Below are 19,157 nucleotides of genomic sequence, written 5' to 3' on the forward strand. Positions count from 1 at the left end.
ATTTTGCTGAATTTCAAGCACAAGTTTCTCATGTGTCAGAATACTTTGAGGAGATACTGAACTGTGCTGCAAAGCTGCCTACAGAGCAACTGAAAAAAGTTGGTTATAGTCAGAGGAGAATGCCTAAAGTAGCAGTGACCTTTTTATTAAAACTAATTTTTGAACATGCCTTGCATGTGCCAGTCTCTGGGTAAATGTCTCACCTTAGCCTGGGAGCTGAGCAGCAGGAATTGTCAGGGTTGCCAGAGGCACTGGAATGTAGCTCATGCAGAGCTCTCCAAAACCCTGTGCTCACTGTGATGGGGACCACAGGACACCTGACCTCCTCTCACGTGGCACTGCAGGGCATGTGCCTGCTGGAGCTACAGACATTCAGAGCCAGAACATTCTCTCCAAAAAACTTCTCCCAGGCAATTTTCCAGTGCAAGGTCCTCTGTGATTTATCAGGAGTTTTTATAAACTGGTAAATAGCTGGATAGGCAAACTGACAACATGCAGTCAGACACTTCTGGGACAGGCATTTTTAGTGCTCTTACCAACTCTGCTCTTTTTTCTGATAATGGTTTCAGAAGTGAAGACATTTCTGCAAGCCAATGGTATTAGACCAGCAGCACTAAGCATCAGTGGTTTGTGGTCTTGAAATTATGCCTTTTAATGAGTGGCAGAACATAATATCCTTAGCTTACTAAAAAGAAATACAAGATGCAATTTAATTGTGGTCTGTAAAGTGCCAACATGTGAAAGGAAAACCTAATTTTAATAATAACGTTTTAACTGGAAGGCTAAAGCCACAAAGATCAAGTGAAGTTTAAAGAATAAAAATATAAATTATAGGATGACTGCAACTATTTAAAGGTATTAAACATGAAAACAGTAGACACAGTAAATTCTCAGTCACTTCAGCTGAGTTTCTGTGTCTTTCTGAGGTCACTGTAATTTAGTGCTTACAGATCTGGACTCTGGGATCACTGTGTGGAAGCTGTGAGATCTCGTTTAGGCAAATAGTCCACTCTGACCTTTTACTATTTTGGAGATGTCTGCAGGTATGTTGTTAAAAAACTGGATGTGATGGCCAGATTTAAAATGCCTGGCTTGTATCTCTTCTAGGTTTTGTTTTCACACTGGTACCACCTGCTTCAGAACATTTTTTGAGAATCATTTCATTTGTCACATTGGTTCCAAATCTCTTGTTTATTTGCTGAATGACAGGAATTCTGAAGTGGAAGGTGAAGGTAGAGGTGTTGCCAAGAGTCTTATGGATAATGTGGCAACACAGGGTAAATCAAAGCAGATTGTTCCTTGTTAGGTTAAGCCTTTAATTGGAGCCTTGGCAACTTTATAGATGTTTGAACAACTGCTGAACAGTTTTTGTGGTTATTAGTATTTCCCTCAACAAACAGTTCTTATAATATCCAACCTTTATGTAAAAAAAGAGGAAAATTGAGTGGCCAAAAAAAACCAAACCAAAAACTTGATGTAAGCAGTTACATTGGTGCATGAATCCTTTTTATCACGCTCCTTCGTGAAACATGTTATCTGCTTTTTCTTTAATGAATTGATTCAGAACCTAAAAATTAGATGAGTAAGAGATAACAAAGTTCAATAAATTGCTTCCAGTAATAAAGTCTTCAGGAGAGGACTTCCCCCAATACATTTTCAGTGTTGACCAAACAGATTTTAAGTGTTCATAGAATCACAGAAAGACTTGGTTTGGATGTGACCTTAAAGATCATCTAGTTCCAATCCCTCTGCCATTTCTTCCATCTCTTTCCTTAAAAGCTTCAATGGGATATTTTTCCAAAATATTCAACCTTTATCTACAAAAATTATTTGTCTGAATCTGCTGCTTTCCCCCCTGTCTCCTTGCCATAAGCTCTATCACTGAATTGTAGATTTTTTTTTTTTTAATACCCTACCTTTGGAATTACCTTTGGAAAGTCCCAGGCTTCATTGTAATATTCTGTCAAATAGAAATCTGCTTCTAGAAAAAAAGGAAAAATTAAAAAATCACTCTGAATTGATGAGCAGTTGCAGCTCTGCAGTATTTCTACAAGAATTGCAAATATTTCAGAGGCCTTGTTGTGAGCATATCAATGTATATGTTATAACAATGTTATGACTATCGATCTGCTTGTTCCCAAAGAAGTCTTTACCACTCATGTACCAAAGTTTTCCCTGCAGTATAATTCTGCTGCAGTCAATGAAGTTGAATTTTATCTTGAGTAGATTTTGTTTTCTCTGTAGTACCTCTTGGGCTGTGTGGGTTTTTTTTGGGGGTGATCTGCAGTAATTTAAACAGCTGTTAAGAGATAATTTATGTGCATGTTTTTCTTTGTTTATTTCTTTCTGAAATCTATCAAGAAGGTGAAGGCTTTGAGTCAACATTAAATTTTAAATTCATCTCTGAGCTGAGCTACACTAGGAGGATTTTCAGTAAGGTGATTTGGTGTTTTCAAGCTTCAGGTTCTGAAATCCTAAGTTTTGTCTTGATTGAAATAAGGTCTTAGGAAAGCTAAATTTGACATCTTCATGAAAAACAATTTCTTGACAACATAAGGTGGCCTGTGATTATCAGTGGCACTTGAGCCTTGGTTACTCAACTCTTCCTACTCTGTTTCAGCTTAGTTGTTGCTCCTCTGCTCATTTTAGTGGTGTTGTTCTTGCCTTGCATCAGTGGGAGCAAGTAGCAGCATGCCTGGTCACCCCCACGTCATTGTAGAGACTTTATCTGTGTAAGTAGCATAAATGTTGAGAATATTAGGCATATTTGTCATTGCTGCTGAGAAAATCCAGGCTTTCCCCCCCTCCTCTGCTGAATTACAGCTGATTTAATGGTAGCTCAACTACAGCGGCCTTACAGGCTGATGATCAATTCTATCTGTAAAAGTTGTTTTTCTTCCCCAGGCACTGCATTTAAAAAATAAGACTAAATTTTGTGTCTGGAAAATTCCTAACAAACAACTGAGCAGCCCTCAGTGAAATTAAAGTATGTTACAAAATATATGAAAACTTCGCTTGCCAGTTAGAAAACAACCATCCTCTATGGCAAAACTGGCTTGTTTTTGTCAGTAATAAATTAGCTGATGCCTCAGTGAAGTGAAAGTCAGAAACACTTCTAAAAAATAGATTTTGAAAGGCTTTTACTTGGGCTGTTGTATTTATCTAAAATAAAAAAAATAAAATAAAAGAATAAAAAGGGTATATTCCAGTTTCCATTACTTTTGCCTTATTCATGTAGATATTGTTTAGGACCCAGTCTGAGAAGTCTCAGGGACATAAAAGGCCATAATCAAAAGGGTTTAGAAAAGATAAATATTTTACCATAGTGGGAGTTAAATTTCAGTGTCTTTATATGAATAAAGAAAATTAGCATGAATTTTGGAAGAGTTAATAAGCAAGGAGGATGATTTTGGAATATTTGTTTGATAAATAGGACAAAATAACCATATATTTTTTGTTCTGTTTTGTTTTGTTTTTTCTTGAAAGGAAAGCTAGCAAATACTTTTTTTTTTTTTTAAATTACAGTGTTTGAAGTTAATCAGAGAAATAAAGGAGGGGCTTTTCTTGTTGCTTGCAAATTGTAAATTGCAGTTATTTGCAATCATGCTTATAACTGGCGTGGGTTCATGTGCATAATCAGCTGCTTTTTGAATACATGTTCTATTGTTCTGTTTTATTCATGGATTCATTTGTGATGAGAAAGATGTTATGAAGCTGCTTGGATGAATTCTTGGAATTATCTTTTAAGAGTTTTGAAAGTCAGCAAGTGCCTGGAGTTTGGGTACAAACGAGGACCGTGGGTAGCACTGAAAATTTAGATGAAAATATTGAAGGGATTTTAGCCTCAAAATAGATAGTCAAATTCTAGTTTTGGACTTAGAGGTGCATGAACCAGCAAAATTCTGTAGTGACACAGTGACATAGACGCACGTTTCTGTCCAGTTGAAATACAGCAAGATCTAAAAGCCCTGAGGTCAGGAGTCATCCCACCAATTTCAGCATCTGGATCTGTTACCAGTCTTACCTGTCCTTTATCTTCCTGGTGGAACAGGAGGCTGATTTTCTACTTCCAGTCTCCTTGCACAAATGTGGCAGAAGACTTTTGGTGATAATTATTAGCATTATCCTTCTGACTGGTGTGAGTTTGCTGATATAATTATTTTTCTTAAAATCTACATTTATCATCATAGAATCATAGAATGCCCTCAGTTGGAAGGGACCCCCAAGGATGATTGAGTCCAACTCTCGGCCCTGTACAGGACCAATGCCCAAGTGTCACACCATGTGACCAGGAGCGTTATCCAAACACTTCTTGAACTCTGTCAGGTTTGATGCTGTGACACTGCCCTGGGGAGCCTGTTCAGTGCCCAAACACCCTCTGGGTGAAGAACCTTTCTCAAATACCCAGCATAAACCTCCCCTGACACAACTTCAGGCCATTCCCTCCAGTCCTGTCACTGCTCACCAGAGAGCAGAGATCAGTGCCTGCCCCTCCTCTGTGTTTGTAAACACATAGTGATGCAAGACTGCAGTCTTTTTGGGACCATTGGCAATGCAGATATATTATATATATATATATTCCTAAACAATATATAATTATATATAATGCTGACATATATAATTGTAATTTCCCTCTCTTCTCAGTGACAGATTTTTTTTCTTCTCCTTATGTACCTTTCCATGAAAGCAATATTTTGGCTGAAAGTGAGAGACAGGAGATGAACTTTAACATCACTCAGTTCTTGCTAGATCTCTGTGGAAGGCACAATGAGTATTTTTGTGTGCTCAGTGATGTGCACAGAGTGTGCTGCCTTCTCAGCATTGTGTGGGAAAGTGCCTTTTGCTCAGACTTCCCACATAAACAAGCTTCTTGGGTCTTCTTCCCTCCTTCTGTCCATTGGGAACCATTATTTTAACTCTGTTTTGTTAGGTCAATCACCACGTTCCACAGAAGAGATCTCCAGAAGATGTGCATGGCAGAACAACACTCTGCCATGTGCAGCTGCAAAAACTTTCTACATAGGGTTAAAATTCAGCATCAGCTCTCTAAAAAATAATTAGTTTTTCAATAAGAAGGAAATAAACTGGTTGGTTAGGTACTATGCAGGGAGCTTTTAATTAAAAGATGTTTAAATCTGATTCTCTCAACTGTCAAAGAATTGAATTCTTGAATTATGTTTGCTACAGTTGCTGTTGGGGTTTTTTTTAGTAACACTGTGAAGTTCTCTTTGTGCAGTGCTGTAGGGGATGGATGGTAGCTCCTGACAGATTCAAACACAGCTGGCTGAGAACACTGCTGGTGATGGATGAACAATGTCTCTGTTAATGCCTTTTATACATAAATGATGGGCTTGCTTTATTTATTTATAAGATGTATCCAATTACACATCTCAGAGCAAATGTCCACTGTTCAGTAAAGCACACAATATTGGCATTAAAAAGACAATCCCTGAAATCAGTGATCAATGTATTTTCCTCATTCTCTGGAGAGAGACTGAAATAAGAAGTAAACCTAAAATTCAGCAAATTCAAGTAGTTCTTTAGGGATCTAATCCTTGTCTGTAAGAAGTGACTGAAACTCAATGAGGGATGATGCTCTCCCTGCTCTGGTCACTTGCAGAGGACCACATTCACCTGAGATTTTGCTTTTGCCTGGATGGATCAGTCCCACCTGTACAGCAGCTCAGAGTCAGTCATCCCACAGTGATGGCTACAGCTCACTTGGCTATAACCTGCTGGGATGTGTTTCAGTGAAATGAGACATCTTATTTACTCAAAGAGGAGGAGAATGAATGGTTTTGCCCTTCATGTAGCTTCAGCATAGGTTTTTGGGTGCTTTTGCTGTGTGTCTGTGAGTGTTTGTACTCATGAGTGGATCCCATTTAGAATGTGAGCTGTCTAACCAATGTTAGAAACTTCACAGTGTAAATTAAGTTAGTTTCTTTTATCAAGTAGATGCATTCTGAAATAATTCTTAATATTTTACCACAAAAGACTTGGTCTGGATTAAGATGGTTGTGCAGATAGCAGCATGTTAAACAATTTTAGGCTTGAGATCTGGTTCGTCCTCTTGGAAGACACCTAACCCAACTGATAGTGGGGTAAATACTTTCTTGTGTATGGCCTGTATTAAATAGCAAATGCACTGTAAATTCACCCCTATGATTCTGATAAGTTATTGATATAGAAATAGCTTGAATTACAGTGATGGCATAAATTTATAATGCAGCCAAAACCTGAAGGTTCTGACCTATCAAGGAGTAAGTCTCCCATCCATTCCTGGATTCCAAATGCAAACATTTGGGAAGCTGTGGAGCAGAAGTGCTGAGACAGAGAGCTGGCATGGTGATGACAGTGGAGGAGGCAGCTGAGCTAAGATGTGTTTGCTGTTCTCACAGGGCTGGTTCCTGTTTGGCTTTGGCCCTTTTATGTTGCCCACTGTTCTTTCCTGGTGGTGGGTTCAGCCCTTTTCCAGAGGCACTGGAGAGAAAGCCTGACTTATTCTTTGGTTTGAACTGCTGAAAAGTGTAGCCAGTGTGTTTGTTTCTTATCCTGCCTTGCTGTCTGTCTCTGAAATGTGGTGTTTTTATGTTGGATGTGGTAGTTCTGCAAGAATTTATATTTGCAACAAGGTTTAGCAAGACAGAATTGTGACTACCAGACAAATAATTTAGAGTTTGGTTTGGTTTCTAGGAACAGAGGCTTACTGGTTATTTTTCAGTGGTTTCTGTGCTATTATGTTGTTGTGATAATCTTGGCAGGAATCTGTCACTCTGTGCTGGTATAATTGAAACTTGTTTTCCCTGAGGAATCACTCTGCTGTTTGTTTTATTTGTTTACTGACATTGACAGAGATCCTAATGGCTTTTAAAACCCAATTTGTGCATCACTGAATATCCTCCAAAGAAGAAAATAAAATTAAATTTATCAGTAAAATAGGGTCTCCCAAGCAATTCTTTGTCTGGGTCTTGGGCTCCACCTGAGCACCCAGATGGGGGTCTGGAAATGGTGTGGTGAGCTGCATCTTCTGATTATTTCTAATTCTGTCTTTGGGGCTTTTGTCATTAAGATACTTGAAAGGATAAATTACAATAAGTTATTTAGGGCATCAGTGTAAGTTGCCCAACTTCGCCTTGTGAGAAATAAATTATCTTTAGCTTTTATTAAAAAGGAAGTTAAGATAACAAAACAATAACCACTGTGAAATTTCCCTTTTGGGAGGGTATATGATGGTATCACTTATTGTCATAAATCAGGTTAATTAAGTGTTTAGATTTTTTAAAATGTATGCTATCAAAGTGTTTATGCATTTATTTTGTTTTAAGCCTTTGAAGAACTTCAGTGAGACCATTTGGACTATTTATATTTGTTATGCCCTGCTGAATTGTGATTATGGATAGATGTGTGGCTTGTTGCATGCACACAAATAAATGGCAAGGCAGACATTCAGGAATGTGGAAGAAAGGATGGGTTTCTGTAAGCCTAAAGAACACAGGATATGTTATTTAACTCCCCCAAAGCTGTGGGTTTGCACTGGATGAAGATTCAGATATATTTTTCACTTTAGTGCAGTGATTTAGGTCATCTCTAATTGCCTTTTGACACACTTCCTTGTCATTCAAGCACATAGGGATTGCCCAGATTTCAGTGAACTCTGACTGTGAACGTCATGAGGAGATAAGTTTGGAAAATACTGCTGATTTTAAAGGTTATCTGTCAGTTTGTATATATACAGCTATGAGCCAAACCAATCTGACCTCAAACCAGAGCTGTAATATAATAACACTGCCTTTCTTACTCTGTATCTCCTTTGCAAATCTCCCTGACATTGATAGCACTACAATAATAATAGATCTGCAATATTTATGTTGCCTCTTCTGAGGAAGTGTTCTAATGTGCCTCGGAAAAGTGGGTAATTAGTGTTATCTCCTTTTTTACAGAAGGTAAATTAAAGGTACAGAGAGAGATCCCTGACTCCCACCTCCTTCTCACTGTGCTTGGTTCAATAGCACAAATCTTGACCATATGCACTGTCAGTCTGATTTGTACTTTTTATTGCATTGCAGTGCCTAAAACAAGGATTTTGGCTACTGGTGGTGCATCCCACAATAAAAAGATCTTACAGGTAAGTAGGAAATTAAATCCTGAACTGAATTTGCAATTACATTTCCATTTTTATTTTGCTGTACTGAATGCAGAATCACTGCAGCTGCACAGGAAGGTATAGATATGGAATTGTGAATCTGCTGCAGGTCTTTGGGGCGCTTCTTCAGGTTTAGTGTGAAAACCTTTAGCCTAGTGCTAATTTTACTTTGAACTTAGAGGTTTTTTCACACTTGACTGGTTTTATGAATGTGTATCTGAAGCACTGGTGATTTCCAGATCTCATCACTTAAATCCATCAACAAAGAAATCACAAAGAAACTTCTTATATAATACCTGAGATTTTTTTTTTTGTCATTCAAGTCAAAGTTGAACTATTGGTTTCTTTAAATTGAAGGGGAATCATGCTGGTGTTAAACACTGAAAAAACCCAACAACAAACAAACAAATGAACAAACAACCACCCCCATACAAATATCAACCCCCTGCCTTTGTGTTATTTATTAGCATTGTTACATTTGCTGTGAGGAGGCTACACTTCTGTAGGGTCGTTCCTTTCTCTTCCCAGCCTCCTCTTTTGCTGCTGCTGCTGCACATCCAGCCTGGGTAAGATCCTTCATCCATCTTGTGGAGAAGAGAGAACCATGTGCTCTCTGTTTCTGCCCACTGAGACTTGGCAAAGCCTCGCTCACAAATGGCGAGAGGCCTCTCACCTGGCTTTCGACAGCGCGGAGCGAGACATCTGGATTGGGATTCATCCTGCCCAAACCCAGTCATCTGTGATGTGATGTCTGCTCACGATCTGTCAACCCTGTAATATCAGGGGGGATCCCGTCTGTTGCAGTGCAGAGGAAAACGGATGGTGTTTTAACTTAAAAAATGTAAATGTCTCCCTCTGGGTGATCCAAGGAGCTTTCTGGGCTCCAAGGGCTGCCTTGACAAGCTCCCCTTTAACCACAGCCTCCAACACTGGTGGAGGCGGGCATGTACACCAGAATTCCTAATCTTGGGCCAGGTCTTATCACTGGCAACAGTGAGCACAAGGTGTAATGTTTTCTGGGGATTGCAATCCCTTCCCGTCAGCTCCAGAGAGTCGAGGCCAGCCTCAGCTGCACACCATTCTCTTTGACAACTGCAGTCAATTCTCTGCTCCACAAAACCTGAGCTGGATTAAATGGAGGTCGAAGAGCAAAAAAGCAAAAAGCTGTTTTCTCCTAAGGCATCTAAAGCACGTGTGTCTGTAAGTGCTGGTTGTACAGCTGATTGGGGAGCAGCAAATTTGGCATGTTTTGCCTGCAGATGTCACTTCTCTTCACCTGCTTTGGTTACTTTGCCTAAGAATGTGACACTGGAAAATTAACTGATTGGTTAATTGCTTAAAACATTGGTCCTTACAGGAGTAATTCTGCTAAGGGTACATCAGGAAAGATTGTATTCACAGATGAGTTTGTTTTTAAAGCTGTATTTCCAGTTAGGGTGCCAGGAGGATCTCCTTGCTATGGAATGAAGGCAGAGAAACAAATGTTCTTAAAATGCGTAATTTGGTAACATACACAGCTGAAAAATCATGGGATTGGGAGACTGGGGGCTGGGTGCTTGCTCTTCACGTATAACAATTCAGCTGGTTTTAAAACTCATTAGAAGTGCCTTAAAATAATATGATCAATACAGTGTCATTCACTTAATTCAATCACTGGTTAATTGGATCTTTCTTTTTAATTTAATCAAAACCTCAGAAACCATATCAGTTGCATAAAGAATAACAGCTTCCACCCTTATCATGGTCAATTTTGGATAATTTGTTCCAGGGCTACAAAAGACTATCATTTAATTAATCAACATTCAGGAACTCCTATATTTTACACCACAAAGGAGACAACTTAGTAAAATCTGTTTAAAAAAATTTAGTAGGGCAGCTTTCTCCACAGTTCCAGGAAGCTTTTTATAACATATGTGCTGCTTGATTAATGGCCACATGGAACACAGTGAATTATCTTCAGCAGTACAGCCTTTAACAGTTTCTTTTTAAATTATTTGTGAGAGATAACACAGTTCCAAATGACTTACCAAATATATGAATTTTGAATAATTTTTATTTTATCATCATAGTAAAAAAATGTTATTTGTTAAATTGTTAAAACATTATTTGTAGTATTATAATTTTTCTTAGCAATCAGTATAGAGCTGCATTGTATGAGGCTCTTCAGAGATGAAAAAAAAATAAAAAAATCGTTGTCCAAAAGATTGTACAATTTAAATTTAAGACAAGAAATACCTACTAGAGATGAGGTGAAGATGCAGATGGGGAATGTGTTGAAACAAAGTGGTAGCATTGGCCGGCAGGATGGGCAGTGGGACTAGAGCTCTGTGACCTTATAACTTCCAGAGGACTTTTAAAAAGATAACCATGATTAATTTTTCATTTGTTCTCTAGCATTGAAGCTCATGTGTTGCTCAATGCTTGCTTGCAAATGAAATTAGCCAATCCTGACTTCTCTGTCTTACCAGAAGACAGACTTTTAAGTGTAAAGTTCAGGCTTCCATTAAGTTCTAGTCAGCAAACAGCCACTTTCATTTACATTGTGAAAATCAGTGATTTTCAAAGGTTTTGATTTGAAGATTCTCCATAAAACTTCAGAGAAAGAAAAATCCTTTAGAAATTTCATGTATAATATATTTCTATACTTAGTCATCTTTTATGAAGCCCTGGGGTCCATCTACAGCAGGGTTATAAATTCCAGGATCAGGGTTGCCTTGCACTAATCCAAATGGTTTGGAATGCTGGACAATCTGGCTATATTTTAGACTCAATTGCATGGATTTAAGTCAGGTAAGACACTTTTCCCTTTGGCAAAAGTAATAAAACCAGCACAGATTATATCTCAATTGTTTCCTGCTTCTTGCCTTGCTCAGCCTGAGGGGCACCTGCAGCCCTAGAAGTGATGAAACCAAAATGGAAAGCATTTGTTGACCATGTTTTTGGAAAGGAGTTATTGAACCTCCTATGTCCCTATCCAAATATGTCTTAATTTTTCCCCTTCTATATTGTTTTTCTAAACCTAAACTGTGGGGAAGAGCACATGTACTAAGTGCATTGAGGTGTTGATGGTGTTGATTTCAATGCAGAATGATGAGTGGTTGAATAACTTTAGTACCTGTTGGATACCATAATAAATTCTTTGCCTGTAAAATTTTATTTGTATTACTCAAGCCAAGTAGCTCAATATTTCTTCATAGCTAAGGTTCCCTTAAAAAAAGGAGAACTGGTAAATTTAGAGACTATGTAATCAGCTTCTGTGTCACTCTCCCTGCTGATCCTAATAGGATGGGAATGGTGGGGACGAAGAAGAAAGGCTTAGCAGGCCTTCATATTGCTGGAGGTTTATTTTTATCCAAGCTGAGAATGGAGGAGCCGTGACTGGTTCTTCTCTCTTTCCTTTCCACTTGAATCAGCCTTAATATGATGGAAGAAAACAGAAGAAACAGGCTCCAGTTGTGGATTCCTGAGCAGGTCTCCTTGCCCTGACATCAGCATGGGCTGATTGTGTGAGCTTTTGAGGGATGACACTTGAACTGGGGCTCCTCTGAACCGTAACCAAGAGATCTGGAGAGAAATGGGACTTTATTTCCTGGCTAGAGTTACATCTGTAGCTCAGAATTATCAATACCCTGTTGTGTGACAAGTTCAGGCCTCATTGTTGCCTGCAGTGCTTCTTTCCACAGGTTCCCGAGTGCTTGGCTGGGGCTTGGGACAGCTGCCTGTTTTCCTGAGCAGTGATGAAGGATTTCTTTGCCCTTTGTGTTTCATGGATGCTTTGATGCTCCTCAGGTCCTGTCTGATGTGTTCAATGCTCCCGTGTTCACCATTGACACGGCCAACTCTGCTTGTCTGGGAAGTGCTTACAGAGCAATCCACGGTAAGGCTGCCAGGAGACACTTGGGAGCAGTCAGGGAATTTAATTTCACTTGGTTAATACTTGGGATTAATGTTACAGGACATGAGCGGGGAGTAAAGCTGTGCACATCTGACTGGAAGGTCGTGCAGGTCAAAGAGGGATTTTTGCTCTTAGTACACTTGGATTAGGCCAGATAATATAATTTACATTGCAATTCCAAGCCTGGTGGCTGCTTCTCAACCAAGGGATGGGGTGTGGGAAGTGTTGGTACTGTCTGGGGAGTGTCTAAGCCCTTCACATGTTGAGTTGCTACATCCACGGAAGAATACAGCCAGCTGAAGGTGCTGGAGCAGCCTGCCACCCCAGTTTGTGGAGTGGGCTGTAAACTGGGCTGATGAAATGGCCAAACCAAACAAAATGTTGATCCTAGCAATGAAGATCAAAGCGGGCAGGGACAAGAAGACCTATAATACTTCTGTCCAGTATTAAACCTATATTTATCTTCCAGCTTTTAAACATCAAGTTGAAAGATATGCAAGGTTTTCTGGGCTCCATGCACTTTCTCTTATAAGAGTATGAATCTTGGTATACTCTTAGGCTGACCAGTCATCTTGCTCACTGTAATATAACAGTCCAAGCCCCAAGATTTACACATTAATTAACTTATATCTATTAATGCATGTGGGTGTGTGTTGAGGGTCGGCTGTCAGCTATTTAAGACTTGAATCCCAACCATGAATTTTTATCCATGTATTTTAAAATGGTTTCTAATATAGTACAACTAAACAATTCAAGGAGTGTGGAATTCCTTGTTTAGGTCAACTTTAGTTAGCCTCAGGTTTTTTTTGATTTGCATCTTTAGGATTTGGGCTTTAGGACATGGATAACTTTTCTACATGTTCATGTAAGACCATGGGATTGCAACAAGCATGGAAAAGATAGCATCACCCATCAGAAGAAATCAGCCAAGTTTTAATTTTAGAAGCAAATTCTGCTGTCACATTATAGCATCTAAAGACTACATGATCTCTTGCATGTGAAAACAGCACAAAAAATTGTACAACCAAAACCTGGTGTGTTTAATGCACACAGCACGCTCTCTTTAACTCCAGAAAAGGCAAAAGGGTTCTGTCAGGCCAAATAGGCTTTTGCAGGACAGTGGAAACACTTGGGTTATCTGTATGTTTGAAGCCACAATGGGAACACTTTAGCACCTCGTGGGTCAAGTTTCCAAACTGTTTTTCTTTATACTCAAACTTTGCCTTCTGCTTCAGAAGCCTCCCAGCACCTAATCCTGCAGGCAAATTCCTTGTCCTTGAATGCATGTGAAATGTGGAGCCATCATCAATGGCATGTGAAATGTGGAGCCATGTGGATATTTTGTGTGTGTGGGAGATGGGTATTCCCTCTGCCAGTTTGGCACATGAGGTGTGGAGGCTTGGCTGACAGAGCGTTTGAGTGAGGATTTCGGAAGCCGTGCTGATGGAGAGACTCCTCGGCTCACGTCCTCTGCCAGCCAAGCCCCAGGGGGTTTGCTGTGTGTGTTCCTAAATGGCATTTTTGATTGATGCTTTCAGCTGCCTCACTCTTGGCCAGGCAAAGGAATTGAGGAAGAGTGAGGACTTGCTTATATAAATGAAATACTGATAGCAAGGGCTCTTTAATAATATTACAGTGTGCACCTGGGGTGTTTCACAGTTAGCCTGGGGTTCTTAGCAGGTGTTCAGGGAGCTCCTGAAACACTGTGATTTGCTCACAGAGCAAAATGCTGTTGTAGCAGAACTCCTCTATTTTTCTGCTTCCTTACATATAAATATATAAATAATTCGTAGAATATTTTCTTGTGTTTTAATTTCTCTTCATTTTTATGTTTAGTCACATTTTGTCCTTGAATCCTTTGTTTCCTCATATTTTCAGTGCTGTTTACTGTATTGTTGTAACCATAAATAATTACTGATATTGTTGAGTAGCATTTCTGCTCCTTACCTGTTCCCCAGGGTATGAATTGAGTGATTGGCAAAAACTCAATCACAGAGTCCCCACTTCCCAGGCTAGCTCATAGGAATGTAAGATCTTCTGCCATTTATCCTTCAATCCTGAATGCTGACCTGACCAGGGAAGATCAATATAATGTATTAATTTGCCAGGGAGTCGAGGCACATCCCTCATGGTGCTTCTTTGCATTGATCAGGATTGTGATTCTCATTGCAGGACTTGTAGCTGAGAGGAATGTGTCCTTGGCTGATGTTGTGAAATTAGCACCGGAGCCCAGGTTGGCTGTTACACCCACCCCAGGGGCTGAGGAGGTGAGCAAGTTTGGGAATGCCATTTTTCTTTTCATTTCCTGACTGCTTCAAAATGTAGTGGTTTGCTAATTCTTCTGGTAAAATGGATTGATTTAGGAAACACTTGGTTACACAGCTCTTATTCCTTGTTGTAAAGGCAGATTTGATTTTGAGAGATTTTTGGTGTTGTAATGGCACAATAACCTGATCCCACCATCCAGGTCTGTGAGAAGGAATTTTCCAAACAAGATGTGATCAGAGAGAAAAATCTCTTTGTTAAGGGACAGAAAAAGTTATAAAATAGGTTGAATATGGATACAGGCCAGTCAGGTTGTAACTAATAATCTTGACAAAATAATCTGGACTTGTTTGCACCAGGCAGCATGGAAAAGTGTGGTGACTGCTTTCTATCTTCTTGGAAAACACCTCCAAAAATCCTTCTTGTCTGTAAGGAGTGGTCAGCAATTGTATATAATTGTATATAATCAAGTGGTAGCTCCCATGTAAACCATGCCAGCTGGGAGGAATCAGTAGGCACAGATCTTTGGTTCTGTGCCCCTCCTGTGAATTTCGGCACGTCTGAAGGTGAGGCTTGTGCTTTATGGCCCATGTAGACAAAGCAGAAGAGATAGTCATTGTTGGTAACTATGTGATTCCAGCCCTTGTAAAACCAAGGAAGGAATCATTGTCTCAGGCTCTCCAGTGCAACCCTGCACGTCTCACTCTCAGCCAAAGGCTTTAGTTTACAACAGCTTTTGAAATATAATGCGCGGTAATAAATAAACAATACAATATAGCGAGGTTCCTGCAGAGCACATGTTTAAATAACAAAGGTGAATCTCACCAAGGTCTTCAGCTGTGAAAAAACTTCTTTTACATCAGCACAGCCTCACACACTCCACCATTTATGAGATTTGGAAGTGGCCTAACTACAGGCAACAAGATTTTAAAGCTTTTATTTAAACTGGGAAATTAATGATCTGCCAAAACTACTAACTCCCAGCTACATGTGTAGAGGAGCACCAGATATCATCATGAGCAATAACAGAAATGATCATGCTGCATTGTGCCTGCCAGCGTATTATTTAATTATTAACTGAGATGGAGGAGCTCAGTAATCGAATAGAAGTCCCCTTCAGAAATATTAAGACATTGAATAATTTAAACTTGATTGATCTGATCTCATTTACTCAACCTTCCCCCCTCATTTTAAAAGATAAAATAATTAACAACAGTGGCCTGTGCCACGTGTGTTGCAGCTGAAGCTCTCTGCAGGGAACACACCACAGGAGCAGCTCCCTGGTGTCTGATTCAACCTCACGTTGCTGCCCTGTCCCCCCCCCAAAATGCTGTCTGCTGAAAATCTGCCAGCCTGGCTGGGGTGGAGATGGGAAGTGCTCAGAGACCTGATTTTGACCCCCTGGTGCTGCTTCAGCTATAAAACTCAAGGGCAGAGAATACAGCTGTCACTCACAGGGGCCTTGCAAGCACCTTGTACCCCTGCAGGGGCCAAGCAAACCTGACTGGAGAGATCACTGGGGAATTCAGTACCTCTTTCTCTTTTGCTCTCTGCATAAAACAGCCTGGAAGCTAAAAGAGTTAATTATCTCCTTCTCAATACTTTCCTTTTCCACATGGTTAGAGCTGGCTCTCCTTGCACATCTTTTTTATTGGTTTTAAATGATTGTACAGTAGTGAATTGTTGCCCCAGTAGATAGGAATGAATGACAGGGAGGCAGTGGCCAAACAGCATGGGAAGGAATAACCATTCCTGCTCTTTAGCTTAGCTTTCCAGCTTCATTCCATTAAAATCAGCTTCTTGCAATTACATATTCCACACCATTTCTTTTTTCTTCCTGCCTCATAATTTTGCAGTTGATGGTGGATTCCCTGGCTAGTTTCATGGCTGTGAAACTGCAGAAAGCCAGAGGGCCTGTCAGTAATACAGTGTGTTAGCATGAACAGTGCAGTAAAAATTCATAATGCAATGAGTCAGTTTGATTCTGTTTTATACAGAGCTGCATCTCCCTGTCCATCCAATTTCATTCTGTTGAGGTTAGAGCCTTTCACTTAAATGATAGTTCTTTTTATAAACTTCAAAGTCATCCCGAGGTTAGGTCCTGTCTTGCTGAGGAGCTCTTCTGAAAGAGTCTGGCTCACCAATGTGAAATTCCCCCAACCACTTCTTTACATTTTTTGGACGGCTACAGCTAGATCTTGGCAGGGTGGAGAAAAAACAGGTCATAACACAGCAATCTGCTCTGGTTTCATCCTTTCTTCTGGGTATAGTTTGGAGACAAGGTGTTAGATCATTGGAGAGAGGAAAACCTCCTGTAGACAGAGGTCAAATGGGACAGTTTGATGTAGCTTCTCCTTCATTGCCAAGGCCTATGCCCACAGCAGGGGTTTCCAGGAACCAAAAATGCAAAAAGCCTTTCTTTGATTTCTAAGGGATCATTTGTGATAATGAATGTGATTTAAAAAAGCAGGGGCAGAGCACACAGAGCAGCTCTTATGGAACAATTAAACTGATGGGCAGGTAAAATAGAATAAAGTCACGAGATGGGGAACACAGAGCATGTGGTGGGCGATGAATCAGTTTTTAGTGGAAACTGAAGTCTCAAAAGTTCCAACTTGTCTGGCAACAATGTGACTTTGTCCTGTAGCAGACCATCCTGCCTTGAAGAGACCATTTCAAAGAGGATCAATCCCTCTCTGTGGGTATGACCCCAAGTCTCTTAGCTGAACTTGATTTCCCAGTATTTTTGTGGGATATGGGTATTAATCTGAGTTTATTTCTAACTCTGTCCATACCCAAATGGGTCATGAGGTGTTCTGGTGGAAACCACTGTGGTGATGGTCCTTGGTCACTCACTCCACCAGAATAGCTCAAGTCAGTCATCTGTGGGTTAATCTGTGGGATGAATCCTTCCTTTTTTTTCAGAACAGCAAAAATTAAAGAGTCATCTCACCTCTTTGGGGCCTCCTCTCTTCCCCGAGGAAAAAGATTAATCAGAGCCACTAAGCATGACAAAAATAACCAGGAGATTCTAAAGCAATAAATATATGTTAACAGACAGAAATAATCTGTTATTTCAGCATTAGAATTCAGATCTATTTTAGTAATCTATTAAAACAGGGATGGTTGGCTAGTTGGTTAATTAAGTAAAAATAAAACATGAGAGAGAACACGATTTTCTGGGAGTTGGTCACTCGTGTTTATAGAAGCTGTGTGCCTGTGACAGAGTGCCAGATTGGTTGTGATATTGTCCTGTGGGGTTTTGTAGGGAGAAGGCATAGAGCAGCTCACTACCTCTGGATGTGTGATTTTTGATTGCATTATTGACTCTGCTGAGATTATTATTAATCTTGAAAAAATTCAGGAAGGGAAAATGTAAACCTAACAGGTTTTTGTGACTTTGGTGAATTGCCTTGTAAGTGGCTGGATTTATAGAAGTGACCCTATTACCCAGGAAGGTTATAATGACCTATTTATTGATTTAAAATAATTATATTTTGTTGAGTTAGATTTTGAAGGGGGGAGGTTGTTTTTCTAGAATTGGTTTAAGTTGGTAATTTAGTGCAAAGTAGGTAATAATAATACAACCACAAACATATAATAGCTATTGATAGAAGTTTGATTAAGGTGATTTGTGTAGCCAATAATTTTTTAACCTGTTAAACTGATTCAGATAGGCTTGCAGAATGGCTGAAGTAAAGAATGTAATTGTTTCAGGTGTGGTTCCTTGGAGAAGTCTTCAGAGTACTTCAGAATTCTGTTTTATTGTTTCTGCTTTATTCTCTCTCTGTTAAGAAAGGTGAACAACTGCTATGATTTGAAAAACAAAACAACTCTTGATTTCTTAAGCAAATCTGTATGAGAAATTTGACTTTGGTTTAAAAAAAAGGAACCTATCAGAAGTTACAAGTGTTTGTGAGAGACTGATTAATTTTAATCTATTCAGGGTAGATTAAATGTACTCGGGTAGATTAAAATGAGATAATCATCAACATCATCTTTGTAATTTGTAAATTTTGAATTGCTCCAGTGATTGGCTAACAGAGCATTGCAGGAGATAGGAGGATCCATGTGGATTGTCACTTGTAGTAATAGTTTTTAGCTGCTTTTGCTATTAGAAGGTGGCAGGGACATTGTAAACAGTGAAAGGCCTGTTGAGCACATAGGCTGGTAATGTGGAGATGTAGTAACAGGATGACACATTTGATTTCTTCTGGAGAACAAGGTATCATTGTACAAATGCATTTTTCAGAGAGGGCAGGTTAAATTATTCCCTGTTATAATGTATTATTTATCATTAGCATTTTCTTTAGTCGTGAGACTGTCAGAATCTGACCAAATTGTCCCAGGAGAGAAGTTTAGGGTTTGTAAATGAAGCAGTCAGAGTATTGTCAGTGTTGTGGAGTAGGGTATAAAGATAAGCTGGAGAAAGGGCCATAATTAAGCAAGGACAATTAAATTATGGACAATAATAAGGTTTGTGTTGTGATACATGTAATTACTTTTGTTAAATATCATGGTTTGATAGATTGGGTTTGAGGCTATGGCAGAGAGGGAATTTATGTCCTTGGGTTTTTATGCATTATTGAGAGTCCTTTATTCCCTTTGGACCTCAATTATAAAAATACATCTATATAAGTGCCTCAGGAGAGACACTCCTGGGATCACACAGGAGGAGTTGCCCAAGATTCTGTGGAGGTACTTCAGTCATGAGAGATGTGGAGAATCACCTTCCACAGACACCCCTGAGTGCAGACTCAGGCCATGCTCTGGGTCTTTGTGTTCCTTGGGAGCTGCACTGCTCCAGCCCCAAACCTCAGCTGGCATGAAAAATATTGCTTGTGAAAAGCCTGT

At 39.6% G+C, this 19,157-nt stretch overlaps 1 protein-coding gene across 4 annotated transcripts in view; it reads left to right on the forward strand.

Annotated features, from left to right (window-relative positions):
- XYLB (xylulokinase) overlaps positions 1-19,157 on the forward strand; it is a 103,444-nt gene that overhangs the window by 81,144 nt on the left and 3,143 nt on the right. For all 4 annotated transcript variants that reach the window (XM_086866071.1, XM_086866063.1, XM_086866081.1 and 1 more), the window contains 3 exons: positions 8,067-8,125; positions 11,933-12,020; positions 14,211-14,305. In XM_086866071.1, the coding sequence (XP_086722197.1) occupies positions 8,067-8,125; positions 11,933-12,020; positions 14,211-14,305 (242 nt within the window). The remainder of the gene's footprint in view (positions 1-8,066; positions 8,126-11,932; positions 12,021-14,210; positions 14,306-19,157) is intronic.

This window comes from Cyanistes caeruleus, chromosome 1 (assembly GCF_971803275.1).
Source record: "Cyanistes caeruleus chromosome 1, bCyaCae1.hap1.1, whole genome shotgun sequence".
Lineage (NCBI taxonomy): Eukaryota > Metazoa > Chordata > Aves > Passeriformes > Paridae > Cyanistes > Cyanistes caeruleus.